Source organism: Athene noctua, chromosome 1 (assembly GCF_965140245.1).
Source record: "Athene noctua chromosome 1, bAthNoc1.hap1.1, whole genome shotgun sequence".
Lineage (NCBI taxonomy): Eukaryota > Metazoa > Chordata > Aves > Strigiformes > Strigidae > Athene > Athene noctua.
In genome coordinates, this window is record NC_134037.1 from 108,688,492 (window position 1) to 108,710,296 (window position 21,805).

At 43.0% G+C, this 21,805-nt stretch overlaps 1 protein-coding gene across 1 annotated transcript in view; it reads right to left on the reverse strand.

Moving 5' to 3' along the window:
• CAPN8 (calpain 8) overlaps nt 1-17,185 on the reverse strand; it is a 30,640-nt gene extending 13,455 nt beyond the window's left edge. The window contains exons 1-8 of the mRNA XM_074926365.1: nt 16,955-17,185; nt 14,163-14,232; nt 6,433-6,551; nt 5,200-5,333; nt 4,723-4,891; nt 3,751-3,834; nt 2,219-2,304; nt 796-870 (exon numbers count right to left, since the gene is read on the reverse strand). Of these exons, the coding sequence (XP_074782466.1) occupies nt 796-870; nt 2,219-2,304; nt 3,751-3,834; nt 4,723-4,891; nt 5,200-5,333; nt 6,433-6,551; nt 14,163-14,232; nt 16,955-17,185 (968 nt within the window). The remainder of the gene's footprint in view (nt 1-795; nt 871-2,218; nt 2,305-3,750; nt 3,835-4,722; nt 4,892-5,199; nt 5,334-6,432; nt 6,552-14,162; nt 14,233-16,954) is intronic.
• Between the last annotated feature and the right edge of the window lie 4,620 nt (nt 17,186-21,805).

A 21,805-nucleotide genomic window follows, 5' to 3' on the forward strand; every position in this document is an offset into this window, starting at 1 on the left:
ATTATGGGCTCAGTCATATCACTTTCTGTCATCCCCAGCTGTTGGGCAGTCCCTCATGGATCATGCTTCATAAGCAAATTCACTAAAACTGGTGGAACAAAATGTGCAGGGAGATACCATCTAATGGGAGTAAGAGTTGGCTTTTATGAAAGTATCACTGTAGAACAGTCCCAGTTTGGTGTTTTGCTTTAATGCTATCTTTGATGTTTGTTTTTACCATTCCTAGTAGGTTTGCATGAATGACAGATCTTGATCACTTCATGCCTCAAGCAGAGGTCTGTTCTCATTTCTCAGTGCCTTATGGCCCATATTGCTGATTGTGCTGGAAGACAGTAGCCATTTATCTTTCCAGTCTAGGACAGAGTGACATGGGTTCAGTACTGATCCATATAATCAGCTAACTGGATGGGCTTTCCATTAGGTCTGGGTAAACAGACTCTTCCCAAGCTGGTAATCTAAACTTTTTCATTAGTGTGTAGCATTTAGGAAAAAAAACAAAACAAAACAAAAACCCCAAACCTCAAAATGTAGAGCAGCTGAGGTTCATTCTTGCCACCTCATTAATTTTATTACCATCTGGTCTCTGTATTTTGGATAAGCACTGAGTTATGCAAGCTCTAATAAAAGGTAGTATTTGAATGGGAAGGGAAATAAACAAGAGGCTAACAACACACACATGCCATTATTAACCCCCTTGGTGCTGACAGTTTCTCTCCATCCAACTGAAAGTACTGCTTAAAGAACAAACATGCACATAAAATGTCCAAAAGATTAAGCTAAATGAACAATTCTCACCAAAACTCTCCATCTTCTACTTTCTTAAACAGAGCCTGTTTTTGTTTGGGATCAACATAATTCCATTCAGAAGCACTGCAGACAAAGCACAAAAGCAAGCTGTTCAGTTGTATTTTATTCTACAATGAGATCAGAGAGTTAGGCTCTTTTATTACAGCTGATAAAGGAGTATGTATTTCTTCAACAATTAGACCTTCTGCCCCTCCCAGTGGCAGTACACACAGCAACCTGACTATACAGGGATGGAATCAGACTGCAACTGTATTTGCAACAAATAAACCTTAAATTGAATCATTGCTGCCAGTGCCAGAATGTACAAATATTGCAGACTGGCTGGATTAGGTAACACGAGTCAGGCAGAGTTTCTCCACTGTAATATCTATTGGGATGTCTGATAGTCTCCCTAGGGAAATTATATAAGCTCCACTGTTGGGGTCATGAAAAAAACAAGAAACCAAAAAGGTGGAATTAGAAAACGTACTACAGAAAACATCATCGCTTCTTTCCATTCTGATGTTAATGTGCAGCAAGTTGGATCCAGCTCTGGTCTGCTCCCATATGAAAATGGAGTTCTGCACCTGCCTCGGCAGGGCTGTCCCATAGTAAAAGGGGTCTAACAAAATCAGGATATGGCACGTGTGTGTGACTGAGGCAGCTTATCTTGTGGCTGAGCAAAGTAGCTCTAATAAGAGTAAGAATAATTCTGATGTTTATCTCTATTTTCTATCCTTAAGTATGTTACAACAGCAGCACCAGGGCTGCAGTCAGGACAGGAAACTGAAATCTCAGTGTTGCATGAAAAAATATATTGTGGCCCACATGGAAGTAAAATGTATGCTATTCTAAATATAAAAATAGAAGAGGTGGTGTCACTGCCATTCTCCTGAGATTCCAAGATAGTTGAAGCCCAGACAGTTTCTGAGAGATTTTCAAACTTCTGGGCCTCAGTTTAGTCAACATCCCCATTTTTTCAAGATTCTCCAGTGGAAACCAAATACTGGTCAGATTTAGAGCCATGCAACCTGAGTTGAAGCAGAGGCACAGTGGTTTACCCCTGCTGTAATTCCCAGGAATGGAATTGGTTTGCATGATCTACTAAGGTCCTGGCACCATCAGTAGGATCAATCTGAGAAAAGTTATCTTGCCAAATGACATGGATATGCTTGCATTGAGCAACTCACAATTAAAACATGGGCTGTTTTCTCTTATTAGAAAGCTCTGCCTGGGGCAGGGAAGGATGACCACTGTGCAGAACGGATCAATATCTAACCTTGCTAATAAATTAATAGTGTTTTATTTCAACTGATCTAGTATCTCTCCTAAATGTGCTTTGTGGTTGGAATAGCTGCACAATCCTAATTTAATTTTTAAAAGATACCAAAATACACTGAAGAGAGAGAAGCAGGGTCATATAAAAACCTACTTATCACTCCAAGCTCCAGTCCATTCGCAATCACCCCAGGGATTTCTAAGCCTCACTAGTTTCTCTGGCCGTCCTCGGTGATATACCTAGAAGATCCACAACAAACAGAGCCTGAGCACTTCCATTATTCCAATCATCACAGGGCAATTGCTTTTCAGACAGGATAAAGTTTGTACTTGAGTGATGCAGTCCATTACAATTTGCAGTAGGTAAAAGACACCTAGATGCTTTCCACCCTTATTTTACATTATCCTGTGCCACCAAGTGAGCCATTAACTGCAGCACTCACCATTTCATATAATGACAGCAACCTGCAAGGAAAAACAATGGCTACAAAACAGCAGAATATCTACATCCTCGAAAGCAAGAGATGTCGCACAACACAGCAAGGTTGGAAGGAGGTTATCTGGCACAGAAACCTCTGTAATGATTTCCAGTTTCAGAAGAGCAGGATTATCTAGGACTCACTGTCAAGGTGAGACTAACAGCAGAGTTCATGAAAGAGGCTTTTACTCCTTTCCCATTAGCACTGACTGGCAAAGTACATGCTCCCACCTGGTGCAATATTATCACCTGGGGAAACGGCTGCCTCCTCTCCTGTTTCTCCTTTTCCTACCCTCCATTTCAGTAACAGCTTAGCCCAGCTTTACATTTTTGTATTCTAGTCGTCTGGTACAATACCAGTTGCAGACTACACGGTATACTATATATAAACACCAGTATAGAGCTTTCCACCTTGCTAAGGACTACAAGTGCTTTCTTTTTTCTGTAAAAGGATGCATGTTAACAACATTTTTATTTGGTCAGTCATAGAAAGACATCAGAAAGCTGAAAGCACTTGAAATGCTGGGGTTTCAACCCCAAGAGCCCCAAATTAAGGTTGACATATGGGTGATTCCCACAGCCCTTCACAAAGGGGGGGTGAGTTCACCTTTAGGCTTCCCTCCAGGGTGCGGTGGCCTTGCAGGGAGAGCCATGAGGTAAATGAGCCCCAGGGGTCTGCATTAAGTAAACAAGGGTCAGGTGTCTCACTCAGGGATAAAAGCTGGGACCACTTGCAGGCAGGGGCAGTGTCTGTCTGTGAGGTGGATGCACTTTGCAGAGTTCCCTGTTGGGGAAGGACCTCCTGTCTCCCTGGAACTGGGCTCTGGTCAGGTCTGGCTTTTGTAAATGTGGGCTGTGTAGAAATTTAGTATGTGGCTTCCTTAGTCTTATGTGTTTGGTTTGTTGACTCAGTTGTCTCCTATCCCTTCTATGGGAAACTACGTTTCACCATTTATTGCACCTATTGTTGGTCATGTGGTGTTGTTGTTGGGGTCAGTGGGATTGATGTCAATTATGTATAATCTGACTTGTTTGTACCCCCAGCGCTCACCCATGTACTGACCCTTTTGTATCAAATACAATTTGGTTATTGGTTCATCTTTATACTGGCTGTGTCCTTTACGCTAGGCCTAATAACTGGCAAAACAGCACTGCAGTACTGCAAACCCAGGCTGGTTTGTATGATGGTCCTGGACAGGCTGGCTTACCTCTTCTGCTCCAGTGACAGAGTAAGCATGCCCCTTTACCAGCTGCAGACTTGTAATTTCTTCTATTTCAGATGTAGTCGTTTTCTGGGGTGACAAAAGTATACACATTTAGGACTATATATTGCGTATGAACTCAGCTTTCATGAGCAAATTAATATGGAGGAAGATATCCAAAGTGGTATGCACAATGAATATCAATATTCTTGATGCAAAGTATATTAAATAAAGGTGAGATCCACAGCAAAAGTTCACCCCCACAGTTTCATGACCCTAAATATGCAGTCCTGGCACAGCAGAAATTCAAGAATGTACAATGAAATCTAAATCCAATTCCCAGCTCAGGTAACAGACCCAGTCACCTGCAAACATGTTCACGTGAACAAAGCTCTAGCCTGCCTTGATTGAGATCCAGCATATCAAAATTTGAATTTGGGTAATCCCATATGCCATGAACCAGGATTGCAAACAAGATAACGCAATGGCATTTGAAAGGCATGAGGTTTCCAAAACATGTACAAACATCATCTGTAACTCGAGGGAGTTTGTATTACAGGTACCAATAATCTTAAGGACTAAAAACCAAAGTCAGAATCAGACTACAGGCTACAACAAAGTGTCTCAAAGAGTTTGTCTCTGGCAGTCAAGTGTCTGGAGCTGAAATTACACAGAATTTGAATGAGAAAAGATACTCAGAGAATGAAAACAGAGTTTGGGAAGACCAGTCCCCAGTTCATGGTTCTAAGTATCATCACGGGTTGCCTTGTAAAAAGGGAGGCATGATGAGAGTTGGTTATTTAGAACCTCATCCAAAGCTTTTATAACGGAAATCAATAAAAGTCTCCCATTAATTGTAGCTTGCTTTTAATCCAGACCTTCCTACATGTGTCTAACATTTGTCTGAGCTTTTGTTACAGTATGGACCAGAGCCCTGAGAAAAGGAGAAAGGAGAGTAAAGTGGTAGCAGTCTCTTACATCAATGGAACAGCCAAGCAGTGATCCAGCTCTCAGAGCCTTCTGGATGATTTGGTACAGGTCTGAAGGAGCCCTCCGCAGCTCATAGGACTCAGAGATGCCTCCAGTAAAATCCTCAAAGCCTTCCATAGTGGACCCTCTTGCAAGAGCTTCATAAGAGCCATTCAACCTGTGGGAGAGATGACAAGAGCTATGTAAGCGGCCATCTCTACCTGTAAGCATTGTCACTCCAGAAAAAAGGGTTTATAGTTTAGTATCTCTCAGTCCGTGTGATCATCAGGGTAAGCTGGAGCACCAGAAGTAAAGCCCCTTGAAACAGATAATTGGCAATACCCTTCATGGACCTAGAGAAAACTGTAAATAATGGGTGAAACAGGTGCTGCATTTGTGTGAAGTGCATTGTGTCTAACACCACAACTGCCTTGGTAGTCACTTTCTGCACACCCTGGAACACTGCCTCCTGCTTAGCCACCCTACTTGGCGTAGGCCTTCTCCAGCAGCGCGCTCCAGAACTCGTTGCGTTCCTCCGAATGAACGAAGAGCAGCTTTCCGTTCTTGGTGGGCAGCCTGTCATCCACCACGACGTCTACCCACTCCCCGTACTGCCAGAACTGATAAAAAGAAGAAAGGGAAAGATGATGAGCGTTGATATGCACGTAACAGATCCACACTACCACCTTCCTACCCCTTCACCTGTCATCAGTTCCCCCTGGATAAGTCACTGTAAGGTTTCATTCCACGCTGGGCTCCTCTCACCCTTGTAATAGAGGAAAACTCTTCTCAGCTCTGTGAAGTGCCAAGCAGGTTACTTAATGCTGTATTAAATTTTGCTGGTAGGTAATATTAATGGCAACCTGATGCACATAACATCTGGAACACTGTGTGTGCTCCATGTGGAACTTACATGGTGGAAGTCCAGAAAGCTACCGTGTAGACACGATACTCTAAAATACCTTTTCTTGTCTACTCTTTCAAGATCCAATCCACTGAAAAAAACCCCAACAATGCCCCTGTAAAAATTATGCAAGGAGAGGTCACCCAAACGGAAAGTACTCAGTGGTGCTAATCCCTTCTGAAAATACTGGGAAATGTGTGAAATATTGCTAATGCTAGTTTTTGCCTGAACGCTAAAAACATTTACTCCAGAATCTGATGCAGTCCTGAAAGGAAAGAAGATAATTCACACAATAACCCCTCCACTGAGATGAGCTGGTGGAAAGGATAGGTATGTCCTCACCAAAACACTGCCTTTAGCTTTGCACAGTGAAGCCATACTGCTCACACCTGACCCTAACCTCTAAGTCAAAGCAGGTTGGCTCAGTCCCAACATGCTGCAGGCAAGGAAATCCAGGCAAAGCCTCAAGGAGGGAATGGAAGGATGAGGAACTGCATCAGCCTGAATTCACTCTCGACAGTCAGAAGCAATAGAGCTTGGCTTGACCCACATGGTGCGATTGTTTGGCTCAGTTTACAAAACCTGCATAACTCACAAGAGTCCTATCAGCTGTAAGACAGCAGAATCTAGCCAGTGCACAGGTGTCATTTAACATTATTTAACCCCGTTCTTTTTTTCTTTCCTTCTCCCCAACTAATTTCCCTTACACACTGTAATTTTTGAATATTTATCCTGCACCAAACACAAAAAATCTGCTTATAGCTAAATACTAGCATTTTTCTCTTTTATTTTCAATACCTTGATCATATTGGTACCTGGAAATGAAAGATCCCAGCATAGTCCTTCTGGAAACTCTGAGCCTTGGGAACAACACGGTACAGAATGTCCAGATTCAAAGTGAGAGATGCAATGGCAGCTAGGAGCCAGCAATCACCTGAAAACACATACTGTTACAAGGCAGGAAAGTTCATTAATAATTAAGGGCTTGCCAAGCTGATCCTTACACCATTATGTCATGCTCCCACCTAGACCAAAATGCCAGTATTAAGTGCTTTGCAGCTGCTAGACTCAGTATCAATTCAGTAATCTAGTCTTATTTTGTTATTTATCTGTTTAGATAAATAATATCTAAATAATCTATAATCTAGATAATATCAATAATTATATTTATAGAAGGTGTCCTTAGAAGAGGAAAAAAGCTCTTGATTGATAGGAGAGTGGTGGGACTTTTATTCCTTTCTTTTGGAGAGGATTTGATGGATAGCAGGAACATTGGAGTAGCTATTCCTTCTTAGCCCTTTCTTTGAAGGTCTGAATTTGAATTTAGGGCTGTTACTTTTTACCCATGAGTCTAATGGAAGCTGAAGTCTCCTGGGAACTCTGCAAGGAGGTGAGTCCTTTCTCTGGCCCACTCCTTATCCTGGAAATGATGGGTGTGCCCAGCCCTCCCTGAAGGCTGTGGGTCTGGCAGCAGGAGCTGCTTGCTGGCTTGGTTACTGCTTGTGGTGGGTTGGAGGTTAGGTAGGTAGAAGCCTCTATCACACTAAAGGTGATGCCCCTGGGAAACTCAGTGATTTCTTACAGTATTTGCATACTGCAAACAGCAGGAGGAACTTTTGTGGTTCTGTGTTATTTCTGAGGCGTGCACAAAGTCTAGGAATACAAAATTGCTCTGAAGGTACTAACGTTTTCCTGGTTCCCTGTAGATTATCTTTGCTAAGACATAGTTTCTTCATGTAGGTGCATATTCTGCAGAAGGGATTGGCATAACAGCTCTTGCTTCAGTGGAGATAAGCTAACAGAAAACCCAAGGAAAGAGTTTAATCTGCAGCATGATTGAATATGTTAGAGCAGCAGTTAACTCTTTATATTGACTTGGGATTTATGATTTAGTGCCACGATGAATATAACTGTAAAGGTAGGATTAGAGGTCTTGCCTGGTGCTGCATGCTCTCTGCTGCCTGTACCCCATGGGGAGGTACCCAGGTGCCTCCTATGAGCTGAGCAAGAAACAGCTGATCCCAGTTAGGCAAGCGGTGACTTGAGAAACACCTGTAAAGAAGTGCCCCTGGTGTGATGACCTGCAACCACCTCAGCTGGCTGATTGGATTAGGGGCACAAAAAGCATGATCTGCCCAGTGTGCCAGCCCAGGTATTTCCAATGAAGAGGGAAAACCTACTATTATTACATCAGGTGCTGCTTAAGCCTTACGCCAGGAGTGCTCTGTGTTTTCTTGGCTGCCACATTCAGGAGAGAGCATTCAAGCTGGAAGGGGGTAGAAAATGACAGGATTGCCTGCTTCTTCCAATCCACCTGCATCTCTTATGAGAAGAGGTTAAAAAAAAATTTGTCCTGTTCGTCCTACGCAAGTGATGTTTGAAGAGGAAGTGTGAGGCAGGTTAAATACCACTTTGCAGAAAATCTGTTTGAGCTAAGAGCTCTTGCTTGAAAGGTAAGATTTCCTTTGCAGAGGAGAAGATAAATTAAAATAAAAGGGTTGTGAGATTTTTAAACTGGAAGCAGGAAAACATTGCTGATGTGCAAATAAAAAAGAGAGTCCAAAAGCCTCAGCCTCTAGAACAACTACGACCAAAACTTTCTCAAGCTCATCTTCAACCTAATTATCAATCATTTTGCATTCTGTGGGGAAGGTCTTGACTCATTGGCCTGGAAGGTTCCTCCTAGACTTAGGTACCTATGTATAAAATAAGCAAAGTTAGGAGAGCACAAGTTGGGGAGAAAAAGGCTTTAAGAACCTTCCTATCTCAGGAAAAAAATGAGACTGAGAACACTCAGATCTGCTTTACATCTCTTTCTTTGAGGATTTCCTTGGTACAGGTGTATGCCTTATGCTGTTATAATTCCTGCTTTTGCTCAGAGAGGTAGAAATAATGGCGATAAGTCTTGGGGAATGGCTCTTTAAAGGAGAAAAATGAAAAGCCTTATAAAGTTAAAACTGAAGCCCTCATTTTCTCAGCTACCCTAGACTTTCTTGCTGCCCTGTTTTTTTCTGGCATGCTGTGAAGCACAGACTATTTCTGAGAAGGTGGCAGGGTGGGGGTCCTGGTGTCCCTGTTGTATTCCTCCATGCCCAGTGAGACCAGAGGTGGTGTGCAGCAGTGACAAGTTGGTGCTCTCCCAACATGCAGCGTCTGGAGGGGTTTCTGCTTCCTGGTCCAGGACATGTTTTTACAACCAGTGAAGGGGAAACTCCTCTGGGCTTCACTGAGGATGGTGTATGTTTGATGCAGTTAGGCAGAAGAATCAGTGAAATGAGAGGAGTTTCCCTAAATATATTATTTACTTCCCTGACTCAGACCTAAACCATTTCAGAATCTCAACCCTGTAAGATGGCAAATGCAGCATGAAATCCTTTTACAGCTATCTTACGATGTGAATTAACTTCATGCATCTGGGAGAGTGAGTGACATTGGCACTGGCACTTCTGCCTCCTGCAAGCATGCCATGCAATCTAACCTCCCAGTAAGGGAGTATTAGGGGAAGCCTGCTCTCAAAGCATGTGTAGAAAGAATTGTCTTAGAAGAACTGCAGTGGTGATCTTGGCCTTAAAAATAGCTATGCCTGCCTTGAGCAATGCAGAGTCCTATCTCTAAACTTTACTGGGGACCTAACATGTTTGGCTAAGTTTGTGGCTGAACAAATACCAACTGTGGCTTCCGAAAAGAACCAGTTGGGAAGTGGATGTTCTGCAGTAACTTGATAAAAAGGAAGATTTGCAGGGGGTGCCTAGATGCAGATGGTTTGAGGCCATCTTTACATACAAGCGATGCATTACGTTCAGGTTCCTGTGATACAGGCTTTAAAACAATGAAGATGAAAGAATCCGTCTGTGCCAAGGAGCTTCCAGGATGGAGCCTAAAGTGCACAGGTTGCCTCTTCTCGTACATCACAATGGGATCCTGGCCTATTAATAAGGTTTCTCACCTCTACTAGATAATATATTACTAGTTCTGAAAAAGTACAATTTCACAGTACATGTTTCTGTTTTCGGAGTTCAACATCATTTTGCCAATAGCAAATTTCAGAGTTTTGTTTGCGAGTGTGCCTACAGGATAGTGCAACAGCACAAGCTCCCTAGGAAGGCAATTTATGTAAGACCATTCAAATATGTCCTGATTCAGCTGCAGCTTATAAGTTGTCTTTCAAACTGTGAGGAAATTATTTGATTTCCTTCCTAAAAAGTGAATTTTTTGAGGGAGAGCAAATGAGGCCAATTGGCCAATGAATTAAATATTTAATTAGAATGTATTTCCAATATAGTTACAGTCAGAAAAATGACAATATCAAAAAGCATTTCTGCTCACTCTATGCATTTGAAGTTGTAACCTTTTAGCTCATAAAAATAAATTTTTTAAAAAGTCTTCTCAGCATTAGCCCTGCAATGCTAAATCACCTACAGGCACATACACTGCTTTCTGCTCAGTCTCATATTTCATGAACAAAAGTTTTAGACAAGTGCCAATTACAATGTTTACTGCTGCTGCTGAATGTGCTAAAAAGAAGCCAGCTTGATTCCTGGACCTGAAGTAATTTGTAATGTTGGTAAAGTGCAATTCTTTTTTTTAAAAAAAAAAAATTAAAATAAGCAATTCTGACCTTGAGTTGGTGGTGAAAAGGGTAAACATGAAGCCTAGCTGTGCCTAGCTCTGTGTGTGTGTGTGTATATATATACACACATGATCTTGGAGAATTACTTTGACTGTTAGTGCACTTGAAATAAAATCACTTGCTGCTCACAGATGTGCTGAGATAGCTCGTGTTCTCAGTGCTATGCAGGTGCCCCTTGGTTTACAGAGATAATCGAATTGCTGCAGAGAATACCAAATCCTTGGTGACCTGGGGGCTGAGCAACTCCTCTATACGGATGATGTTTACCGAAGCACACTGCACTCACAGAGGCCATAAAATAAATGAGAAATTCGATTAGTTTCAGTTGCTACAGAGGCGTGCTCAGTTTCTGTTTAGAAAGGGTCTAGACAAAGAGCACCTAAATTCTTCATTGATCTAGTGATGGTGAGTTTAAGCCAAAAGTCCAAGTATCTGGTTCCAAGACCTAACTGGCCAGTACAGAGGCATTTCTGTCCTGACTGTACTCTGGTTTGTTGCTATTTCAGCAATGCCTGGTGTTCAGAAGGGATCCAAATACAATGCTGTGACTCTTGCTTCCTGGTTTGTCAAGCAGATTTGACTCTCAGCTTTAGTCTCTGCTGGAAGCCCTTCTTTAGAGCTCATAGTACCTGGGGCATCCTACCAGACAACAAGGAAGTACTGACCCAGTAGCTTTATAATAATTTCTGTCAGTGCAGACTGTTCCTGCTTTGAGATTTCTAAAGAAGGCTTTGTAAAGTTTTCTATGGAGATGAATTAAGCTGTGCAGCTGAGTACAGAAAGGCAAAGGAGCACCCAGCAAAGGAACAGGCTTTCTTCTCTTTGGGGTCTGAGAGTTGTCAGTGAATGTATTTTTTGATCTAGGGGATTTATCTGTTAGAACAAGGATCTCCAATATGTCTGGGCCCACGGGACTGAACATCAGAAGGGCCATATATTAATGTCTACAGCAAAACAAGTGAACAAACCTAATACTATCAAGCACTCTCCTGCCTACAGGAGCTCCAAAGGCTCCCTCCTGTCTTAGACCTGACAGGCTCTAAGTTTGTTCTCCAATCTACCCATAATCTTCTCAAATCTGCCTGTAAGACAAGATGCACACAAAGCATGAACTGGGGTGGTGTCCTCAACTGATGTGAACTGGTGCATCTCTGGTGGCTTCAGGGGACTTCTCCAGCTGACAGCCCAGGCCAAGGCAGCTCAGTGCCTGGAGTACCCTCTGAGCCTTTAGAACAAAAGGTGCTCCATGAATATAAAAGCTGTGGATCTGAAAAAATAATCTTAAACTGAGAGCATTTGTTTTATATATAATTTAAATTAAATTTATGCCACTTTCTTGTTAAGAACTTCTGTAAACAGTTCTGAGGTTAACTTATTCAGACAGCTGCAAGAAAACTTCATAAGTCACCTTTAACAACTAAGACTATGTGACTGCATTTCAAGTTGTTACTAGGCTATCAAAAAGATATGGTTCAAAGAATGTTTAAAATATTTCAAGTCTTTCAAGTTCCCATCAAACTTCCCAAGCTGATATTCATCTAGTTTACGCTGTTGTCAAAGAAATAAGTTTAATGGAGTGAGACTAACTCTGGATTTTCTTGTTCCTTTTGTTCATATAAACCCAGACCTGCAGTGTTATTTTTAAAAGAAAAGAAACATGTCAGAGAAGATTATTAAAAATAGGATCTATTTCCCTAAAGGACTTGTTAACAGGTCACATACATGGCTTATGTAAATATGTAATCAGGGTCTGTTTCAATAGAAGTGTTTTACATGAGGGCTTCAGTAACAAGGACTTTGATATTCAAGGTATTGGATCAAATACCAAAGAAGCATAGCATGCCTCAGAGATGTAAAGCAAATACCTGAATGCCAGAAGGGAAGTCCCATGCCTATATTCTGAAGCTTATTTTTATGAAGGGTCAATGTGTGTAGAAGCAACTGTAACCAGCCTTGCAGAAACAAATTGGATTATCTTTGATTTTTTTTTTTTTTTTTTTTTTTTTTTTTTTGTGAGAGAGTGAAAAGGAAGCTCCTAACAAAAGCAGAATCTGATTCCCGGACTTCTATGTTTAGGGGTAGCTTTCAGGACTAGCACTTGGGGTACTCCCCACCGAAGGCTGGCTTGGGAAAGCCCAGAGCTGGGCACTGTCCCCAGATTCACAGGAGATTTTTGGGTCCGATTCCATTGTTACTACTATTTAATGGATTTTGGCACTGCTCTCTAATGAAAGCACATTTAGCACAAAGGCCTGGGACTCCACTGAGACATTCAGGAGGTGACAGAAATAAAAAGGGACTCGTGGTATTTGCATTCAGTTTCTAGGTTTAAGACAAATAATGTGTTGACCTCTTCTAGTTTAAGAGCAGGTAATACTCTTCAGTCCTTTACCTTTAGCTTGTAAATTGTCAAGGAAAATGAGGTTTAACTTCAGGCATATGATCTTTTTTTTTTTTTTTATGCTATTATAGAAACTTCCCAAATTGGAGGTGACAAGAAATGTCATTTTTATTGCTTGTCTGAACCATTCTCCTAAAATACAGTAAGTGATTTCCCCATACTCTGTTCCAGCATCCACCGAATAAATATCCTGGAGCAAGTATATGATTGGGCATCTTATTTTTAGCATTTGGAGCACAGGCCCACACACAAGGGAATTTTTTAGCAATTGCTTTAATGGTGCTGTGTTTACAGGACCAGCATTGGTATTATTTATTGCCAGTGACTTGCAGAAATTGTTTGAATCTCATTTGCACAATGGATGGGCTAGAGACCAGTAAGGTCAGGAGCACTGCAGTAAGCAGCGCAGGAGGGAGAAAGACTGATTTTTCTGTGTCTAATCTATCAAATTCTCATTACAAGAGCTTCAGCCTTCTCGCCTCTATATGTAGTCAGGAGAGGTTGCTGCTGCTGTCTTCTGGAGCTGGATCTTATCAGCAAGTCAGGCTACAGCAGCAGCTATTTGAAGGGGGAATAAAGCTCCCTTACAGCTCCCTTTTGGCCACTTGCATAGACTCTGTTTAGACAACAGTAAGCATTAGAAAAAAATGGGTAAGAAAGTTTTTCTATGATGGATCTCCAGGAGAGAATGAGTGCTGTCTGAGACATCTCACCAGCGTCAGGCCCCATTCAAGGAGCTGAGCAGCACTGCCTTCTTTGGCTGTGTTTGCACAGCATGGCCAGTGGCTGGTCACCCCTGTCCCTGCTCATAGCTCTACACCAAACACTATACAGAAGAACCATTCAGCATGAAGGGCTTGGAACAATTTGGTATGGTACTACAGAGTTTACATGCTCTTTTCGTTTTTTATGATGTGGTCCTTGTTTATAACTCATGCCTGCAAGTAAATGGGCCGTCCTGCTTGGCATGAAACAGCACGTTATAACCCCAGCCCCTGGACTAAACCAGTTCCTGCTCTGCTCCTTGGTTGTTGTCTATTTGTTTTGTGTGAAACTGAGGCTGGAGCTTGCTCTGCCTCCCAAATAAAAATCCCTAATGACTAGGCTACAGGGTGAAACTTCCTTGGTGTCCCTTGTGTCTATAGAGCTGCTTTTGCTGGGGTGGGCATGAAGTCTACTCTCTTGCTTCAGGGCAAGTGCTCTCATGATTAGGTTGGTGTCCAGCTCTTCTCAAGAGGTGAAAAGCAAGCCTGCCTTCTGCTCCACAAAGGGATAATTAGCTTCCTACCTCCAGGAAACAGTTTGGTGCCTCCCAGGTTTAACATATCTCTTAAAAGCCCTTATATACTCTTTCTCGGGCAACAATGCTGGTGTGTGAGTCCCCTTCTTGGGTATCTGTCTTTCTCCACACTATGTCTGGGAGATAGCCAGTAAAATGGTCTGTGAGGAATTTTTAAATGAAGCTTCATTTTTTTTTCTTCTTCCAAAACAAAATTCATAAGTGCTGTACATACCCAGATCTCCTTGGCAGACATCTGTTCGAGTAGCTCCTCCAATTATAAACTGAGGGTTGACACATAACTCCTGAAAAGATACATTTTCAAAGTATGCATCACCCTTTCTGGTCTGAAAAGTTCCTGGGTTTTGTTCCATGTTTCAATGTTCAAAAAATATTAAACACTTCCAACATTTCTTTAAAAAATATCTTTTGTCCTCTGTCTGATTAACATAGTGTCAAAACAATGTTGCCTTATTCAATTGAAGACTGCATGTATTTTTTTGAGGCAAGTCCTGAAGTCCTTTGCTACTCGAGACTCTCAATGGTATTAGTGAGAATTTTTGCTACTGTGGGGACAGAGGTGAAAATGCAACCTTGGCATTTGCGTCTTATTTCATCTTCCACTGGTTTTGACTCAAGCAATGCAAATGAGTTTGTGACCATCACTGCTGGCTCTGGTACTGGAGCTGTGCTGAGTTTCCACTGTCACCAGAATGGAGGGTGTTGTCCCATCCCAACATCACTTCCTGGGAGGCCAACTACGCAAATGCTTTTATTAGCAACACCCACCTTTCTTCCTGGCCCTTTGGGGCCAGACAAGTAGGTTATGGCCATGACTGTCCCTTCTATCCCAGCTCTGAGCCCTCCCACAATTCACACCTTATATTAGGAAGTTAATAGCATCTCTCTAGAGACAGAAGCCTTCCCTCTCTCCCAAGCATTTTCTGTGAGCTTTTGGATGGCAGCAAGGGGCAGTTTATAAGAAGCTTAACTTGGCAAGCTGGCTTGAGGAAGGTTTAGGCAGTTGCTGGCACTCCCAGTTGTCAGCTCTGAGCATCCCATAGAGACAGGGACAACCCAGGACTTCTTGCATATGTGTGTGTGTGTGTGAGACAATGAGTCAGTTTGTGAATCTCCTCTTGCAATAGGTGTCATCTCAGCTACATCTGGTTTTGCTTCTGTGGTTATCCAGTTGGTCTAGCTGTCTTGTAGCTGTCTTTGGTGGATAGGAGTCAGGAGCAGGTTACCTACCACACAGAAAAGATTTTGTGTTGGTTTTTCCCTCCTTCCTCCAAAGCAGTGCACCTGGTGGCAGCCAGCTATGTATGACTTATTACTCATCTAGACATCTGTCCTTTCTGAGCCACTGCCAAGTGCCACATACACCTTTTGCACAACTGCATTTCCATCTTCTCTCTTTCTATAAACCCCCTGTTGAAATCAGAATGTAAGTCTTTGATGGCAGAGTGTCTAACGCTCACTGTCTGCAAAACAGCAGTCACAAGCTGGTGGGGGATGACCTTAGCAGTGAATATTTCTTTTGCAGGGGGCATTTCTCCAGCAGGTCTCCTCCAGATTTCCCACTGGGTCCTGCTGCCTCTTTTGGATGCAGGCAGGCAAGTGAACAGCGATGTCATCAGCCTGCAATCATGGGCAGAGTCTGCAGATAGAAACCTGTTGGCTGTTTGAAAATGTCCAAGAAATGAGCAGGGCTGTGACTTCCTACACCTGCAACACATAAAGGCAGGTCAGATCCAGGTGCCCCCATAGGAGAGCAAAGCAGAGGGTTTGTTTCACCTTGCAGCAGGGCTTGGGCTCTGCCCCATGCATAGGGATAAGCCAGTGGATCCTGGTATTTGTGGATTAAGAGTCCATAAGCTCTCTGCTGAGTGCTAGAAGGGCAGAGGGGTCCCATGCAGGCAGGGCTGGGACATTTAACCCTGTTGGATGTCAGCTGTCAGTCATTCCTTACCCTGCTATGCTTGTGACTGTCTCTCTACCTGCAGTGGACATAATGTTGTTCTTGCATGAGGAGCCCAAGTCTGGTTTTATGAGTTTTCTAAGGGTGATCTTGTCCTAGGGTAGGCAAAGTCGAGGGACACACCCATGGTACTTGCTGCTGAAACATCCAGGTCTCAGAGTGAGATGCTGATGGACAAATGGGGTTGCCAGGGTAGAAACTTGGAGTTTTTAAACATTCAAGTTTATGTTTCTCACTTTTCAGGTGAAAAAACAATAAATATTGAAGCCTTGAAATTTTCCCTTCTTCTCATTCTCTTTTCCTCCGTCAGAGTAAGGTAAGTTGTTTGGGCATTTTTCCTTCCTTTTCCTGTTTTTCAGTTTTTCTTGATGTCGCAAGGAGGGGCAAAATGACAAAGGAGGAGCAAAGTAAGGACAGAAACAAATGACTGAAAAATTGAAGGTACAGAAAAATCTCTGAAGCCCTAATTTTGTAATTTAAAAAAATTCAACATGTAATCTTTCTTGATGAAAATGACTTTTTTTTAAATGAAAGGCCATTTATAGGATATATGTATTTAGGTAATAATGGTTCCAGTCAGTTGGCCTTTAACTGTTATAGGTAGCTTGAAGTGAGGCAGAGGATTTTATTTAAGTATTAGCCTGATTTTCTAGGGTGCACAGTGGCAAGATCTTGGTGTGAGTACCGTTATAACTGATGGTCGATGGCTCCTGGGGTGCCCTGCGGTCTGTTTGGATACATGTGGGGCTTTTGCATCCATCTCTGGATTGTACCCTGGACTTGTAACTCCATGGAGCCGGTTTGGACAGGGAGGAGGCAGGTTCTCATGAAGCAGTTATAGGATTATTTGCTTTATAAAGAGCTTAGAAAATGTTGATTTTTTTTCCCCACCCCCTTTTCAAACTTGCTTCTGCTAACCATAAAACAAGATAGAAGAAAAAAACAAAACGTACATGAATAGTGGTCATTCAAGCTCACCACTGATTGAGCATGGATGTTTCATAGATCTGAATCCAGTAAATCAGGCAATTAGAAAGCACTCTTACCGTGGGGCGCTTCCAGACTATCTCCTTGGTGTTGAGGGGTCCCAGGTCCCGGTAGCCCAGCACGGAAGGACAGGCTGGGAACTCCTCATCCTTGAAGAGGGTGCCAGCCTGCAGGCACTGCTGCTTCAGGACTTCGTAGTCCTGCTTCAAATACTTGATGGCATTCCTGTTGGATCCGAGCCCATCTGCAGCCGCTCTTTCTTGGCACAGCCTGGCTGCGACCCTGGACATGCCTGACCACTCTCCTGGTGTGTGGTGCAGCTCGGTCTTTGCCTCCTGGGTGAGCCGAGGTGAATACAGGCAGGTACCAGGCTTGCGTGGAGCCAGGTGCTGCCCTAGAGGGAGGAGGCACCAGAAGTACAAATATATACCCAAGAGACATGGGCAGGGAGCTGGCAGCAGCCACAGCCAGCGTGGCCGGGACTGTGGACACTGCCTTGTGCTGACTCCCACCTTATTTGCTTTTTTGCTGCCCCTTTTAAAAATACACTTTTAACAAGAAGCAAGGGAAACCAGTTTTTTTGCAGACACGCCTATTTACACATGGAAAGTGATTGTGTGTGCATTTGGTGTGCTGTAAGTCAGGCTTGAGGACCAACACTTTAAACATCCAGATGAAGATGGTTTAGAACTCCTTTCCTTCCTTCTGAGATGGGGCTTTATACTGTTGGAAGGTTGCACAGCCATAAAATCGGGAGCTGGATATCTGCTGTTACAGCTTACGTGACTACAGAGACGTCACTGAGTTTTAAAGCCAGGAAAAAGTTGAAAAGTTGAACCCATTTCTGAATTAAGTGATTTTTTAAAAAAATTTTTTCATTCTCTTTGGTACTCTCAAAGCAGTATGATTTTTTGAGTTAATTTATTAGCAATAAAAGGTGTGAACTTGACAGAACTAGAGATGGCCACTTGGCCATATGACCTGCAGAGGGCAAGAATACAATTCAGGAGCATGACCTAAGCAGAAAATGGAAAATGATATCACCAGATAGGAGGCAAGCTGGTAATCCTTGCTCCCCATCTCCAGTGTGACCTTGGTCAAAAGTCACTGTACCTTCCCCATCTGTAAAAACAGGGTCTTATCTCAGCTAGTGAGAAGTTAGCTGTAATATTTACTGTCTTCTCGTGGTGCTTTCTGCATATAAAATATTTACAACCACAAAACAAAGCAAGTCTTGGGTGCAGAAGGCTTTTCAGACCTTTAAAAATAGTGGTTCCTGTTCTTGTAGTGGAACTCCAAGATTCTACCCTGGCAACCCCATTTTGTACTGACACAGGGGTGCACACCTCCCTGCAGAGGTGGCTGCAAATGTCTGTATGTTCAAGAACTGAAGCAGGAGCAATTTTCCACGCAGCACAGCTGCTCTCTGCTGTCTTCCTATTTAATGCCCAGGTTTCCCCAGCAAAGCCCACTGCGTGTCCAGCTAAGAGCTGGGTAAACAGTGACTTTGTTTGCCAGAGAGCATGTTTAATGACTACCCCTTTGTAAGTTTAGACAGAAGGTGTGGAGAAAGGAAGAGAGAATTTTTAAGGACTGAAACCTGTTGAGATAAGGAATCCAAATAGAGGCTAGCCAGATTGTTTGTCTGCAAATATTTGAAGACTGTGAACACAAAAGAGGAAATTGAAATGACTTGGTTGGTTCCAGGCTGGTCTGAGGGAATTACTACACTGGTTGTCCCAAAATTAAATTAAACTGTTGAAATTGAGTAAAGGAGAAGGATGGCCAGAATTTCATCCCTGTTACATTTCAGTACTTCTAGGTGTGTCTGTGTACTGAACCAGAGTGAAGAGTGGAATAATAAAGGGTTGAGGGGAGGCTTTTTCTTTCCAGAATGGGTTTTTTCCTGACAAATAGACTAGCTCAGAGGTACCCACTTTCTCAGCTCATGAGGCAGAATACTGCTTGTTTTCCCTCCCTGAACCAGTCTCTTATGCTGATATTTTTTTCTGTTCCTGTGGTACAGAGCCAGGTTTTGCTGTGTTGCTGTGGTTGCTGTAAGCTGCAGGCTTTGGAAATGTTGTTCATGGAAAAGCATGGTGCTCTGGCCTTTGGGAAATGCCATTCTGATCAAGAATCTCTTGTTTCCCACTTACATTTTTAGACATACATTTGATATGCTGTGTACTTTGTAACTCCAGTTGCCACTGGCCATGAGTGGGCACAGAAAGAATGAATCCTTGTGCATCACCAGCACGTTACGGTGCAATACAGAGGAAATACAATCAGATTTTAATCTTCATAAAATACAGTAAAATGTGCCATAGGATTTTTTTCCATCCTGTATCTCACATTTGGGAAGAGGCTGAGGACAACTGTTTTCTCTGGCAGAGCCCTGGACCCAGTAACCACCCAGTGCATCCACCCCCACCCTCTGCTGCTAGTGATCTGTAGTACAGCACTTCAAATCCATTTCCAAGATTGATTAGTGGCAGCATGATTTATTTTGTGTAGAAAGTGATACACAAGCACCATCTAGAGGATATAAAGAAGAGGAAAAGATGACTACAGCAACAACTGAGAGTTATATTATGGGGGAAAATTTTCAGGTTCCCCCATGACTCTCAAAAACTGCTGTTGAAATGCCATTAACCCCTACAGAAACAGCAACCAGAAAAAGAGTTGTAACAATTATTCTGATTTTTGTTCCTTCTGGAATTTGCATATTTTTGCCTGGCTCTTCCTGCTTTCCTTCCTCTTTCCTCCATTCTTGATGATAGCAAGAGGATGAGGGAACTGGGAAAAAAAAAAAAAAAAAAATCAGGAAAATGCATCGTCTTGGTTTCAAAGAAGAATCTGAAAATTCCGTGAAATCAAGACTTGTTCTATATCCATGGAAATCTTTAGAAGTAAATAATTGCCAATTATCTAGCAGTTCTAGATACATTTTTGCCATAGTGTGTTAGAGAGAAATGAAATGGCTCTCCTGTAATGCAGTAGTTTGCTAATGAGAATTAAAGCTGCTTAGCTGTATCATAGACCCTATAGCATGAAAAGGGATTAGCTTGATTTACAGAGCTTGCCTTCTCCTGTTCTAGTTATATGCACTCCTACCCACCCTACTACTGTGAAAATGGAGTGACTATTAATAGGCAGACTAGTGCGAGCTATGGAAGGCCCTAAATGTTTGTCTATAAGATTATTCTTTTAGAAGTTGCAATATTTTATCTAAATGTTCGGGGAAGGAGGTGTTGCTACAAGCAAGCTGCAGCCTAGTGGGTTCTATATAGGGAAACACATCTGAAATCAGCTGTGATCCTGCTCATTTGTTTTATAAAAGCCAGAAAATTGCTGGTGCCTGAGGAGGAGGAAGATGACATGCTGCAGTGGTAATGCCTGCACCCCAGATTTGAAGATCTGTGACATAACCGGGCTGATCCAGGGCTGGTGTTTCAGCACCCTAAGGAGTTGGGAAGGCCAGCTACATTTTGTAGGATGACCCAGGTCTTTCTGCCACCTCTCACTGCCCTCTCCAGCATGGCAGACAGTTGTGTGCTGATGAGGAAAGCTCAGTCCCGTTCCAGATCCCAGCTCCAGAGGGGAAAGCAATCCCCTTCCTTGTGAAACATCATCACTGCTGCTGCAAGCCTTCTCCTCTAGCAAGCCACCCTCATCCAAGTGGGGACAGGGCAGCTCCTGGATAGGAGATCATGTGCCCAGCAGCTGCATGGCCCTGTTTCCCCCCCTCCCAGGCACTTGGCCAGTTTCTCCCTGCTTTTCCCCCAGTGTCTGTGTATAGCGGAGGGCAGATGAGCAAGAGAGAGGAGAGGTGCTGCGAGGCAGAGCTGCACTGAGCTGCTCACAACTGCTGAGTGTGGACATAGGGAAGGAGAAGTCCATCCTACCTGTGACTCCTGGCTGCAAGTGGCAGCTGGATGCTGCTTGTCAGCAACCCCCATGAGCTGCTGCAGCAACAGCTGAAACCACTTTACTTGTGAAATGTGAGAGCTAGTGACTTTTTTGAACAGTTGCAGGTGTGCAGAGAGCTTAAGAAAAAGTTAAATTTCTTTTTCTTTCTAAAGTTGCCTAGTTTTAGGGGGATACTTGGTTAACTGTTCTTGGGGCTGCTATTTTATCTAGGAGAATTACACTCGTCTCACAATCAAGTGGAAATTACCTCTTTCTTTAAAGAAAATGGACATATTGTGTGAGCATGTAGATGACCACTGACTCGTGCAGTGCTCAAAAGAACTTCATGCCCTCTAACTGTGGACTCCTATGGACATCAGCTGGTGGGCTGGAAGCAGCTGACAACAGAGAACTTTGTGGGTAGGCTGTTCAGGTGGCTGCTGGTATGGCCAACTTCCCACAGAGTAAGTGGAATCCTGTATTACACCAACATATCCTTGTCTCTCATCAAACCACCTGGGACGATACAGCTCCTATATGGTTGGAACTACTCTAACAAGCCATGGCAGCAAATACATGTCTTTGCATTGTCCCAGGTATCTCTCCCACTGCCAGCTTGAAACCTTGCTGTCTCACTTCCCTTCTGGCTGTGCTCCCTTCTGTTTTTCTCCTTTTTATTTGGCTCTGTCTCAACCCCTGTCCCACCACAGAGACTCTAAGAAAACTCTGGTAACCAACTGCACAGAGAGGCCATACAACATGCTTGTACATGCTTGATTTTCTCGATCGTTGTCCAAGCAGAGGCTGTCGGCATGCTGCCAGCAGACCGTAGAATGGTCTGTGAATACCATCTATAGACGCAGGGGAGATGTCTAAGAAAAGCAGAGTGATTATATGACAAACTTCAACAGAGCTTAAACTTCTGGACCAGGAAAGTGGCTAGAGCTCACAAACCAAAACTGGTTTTGTCGGCCAGTGGAAATCCCTGCTTTAAACTGACA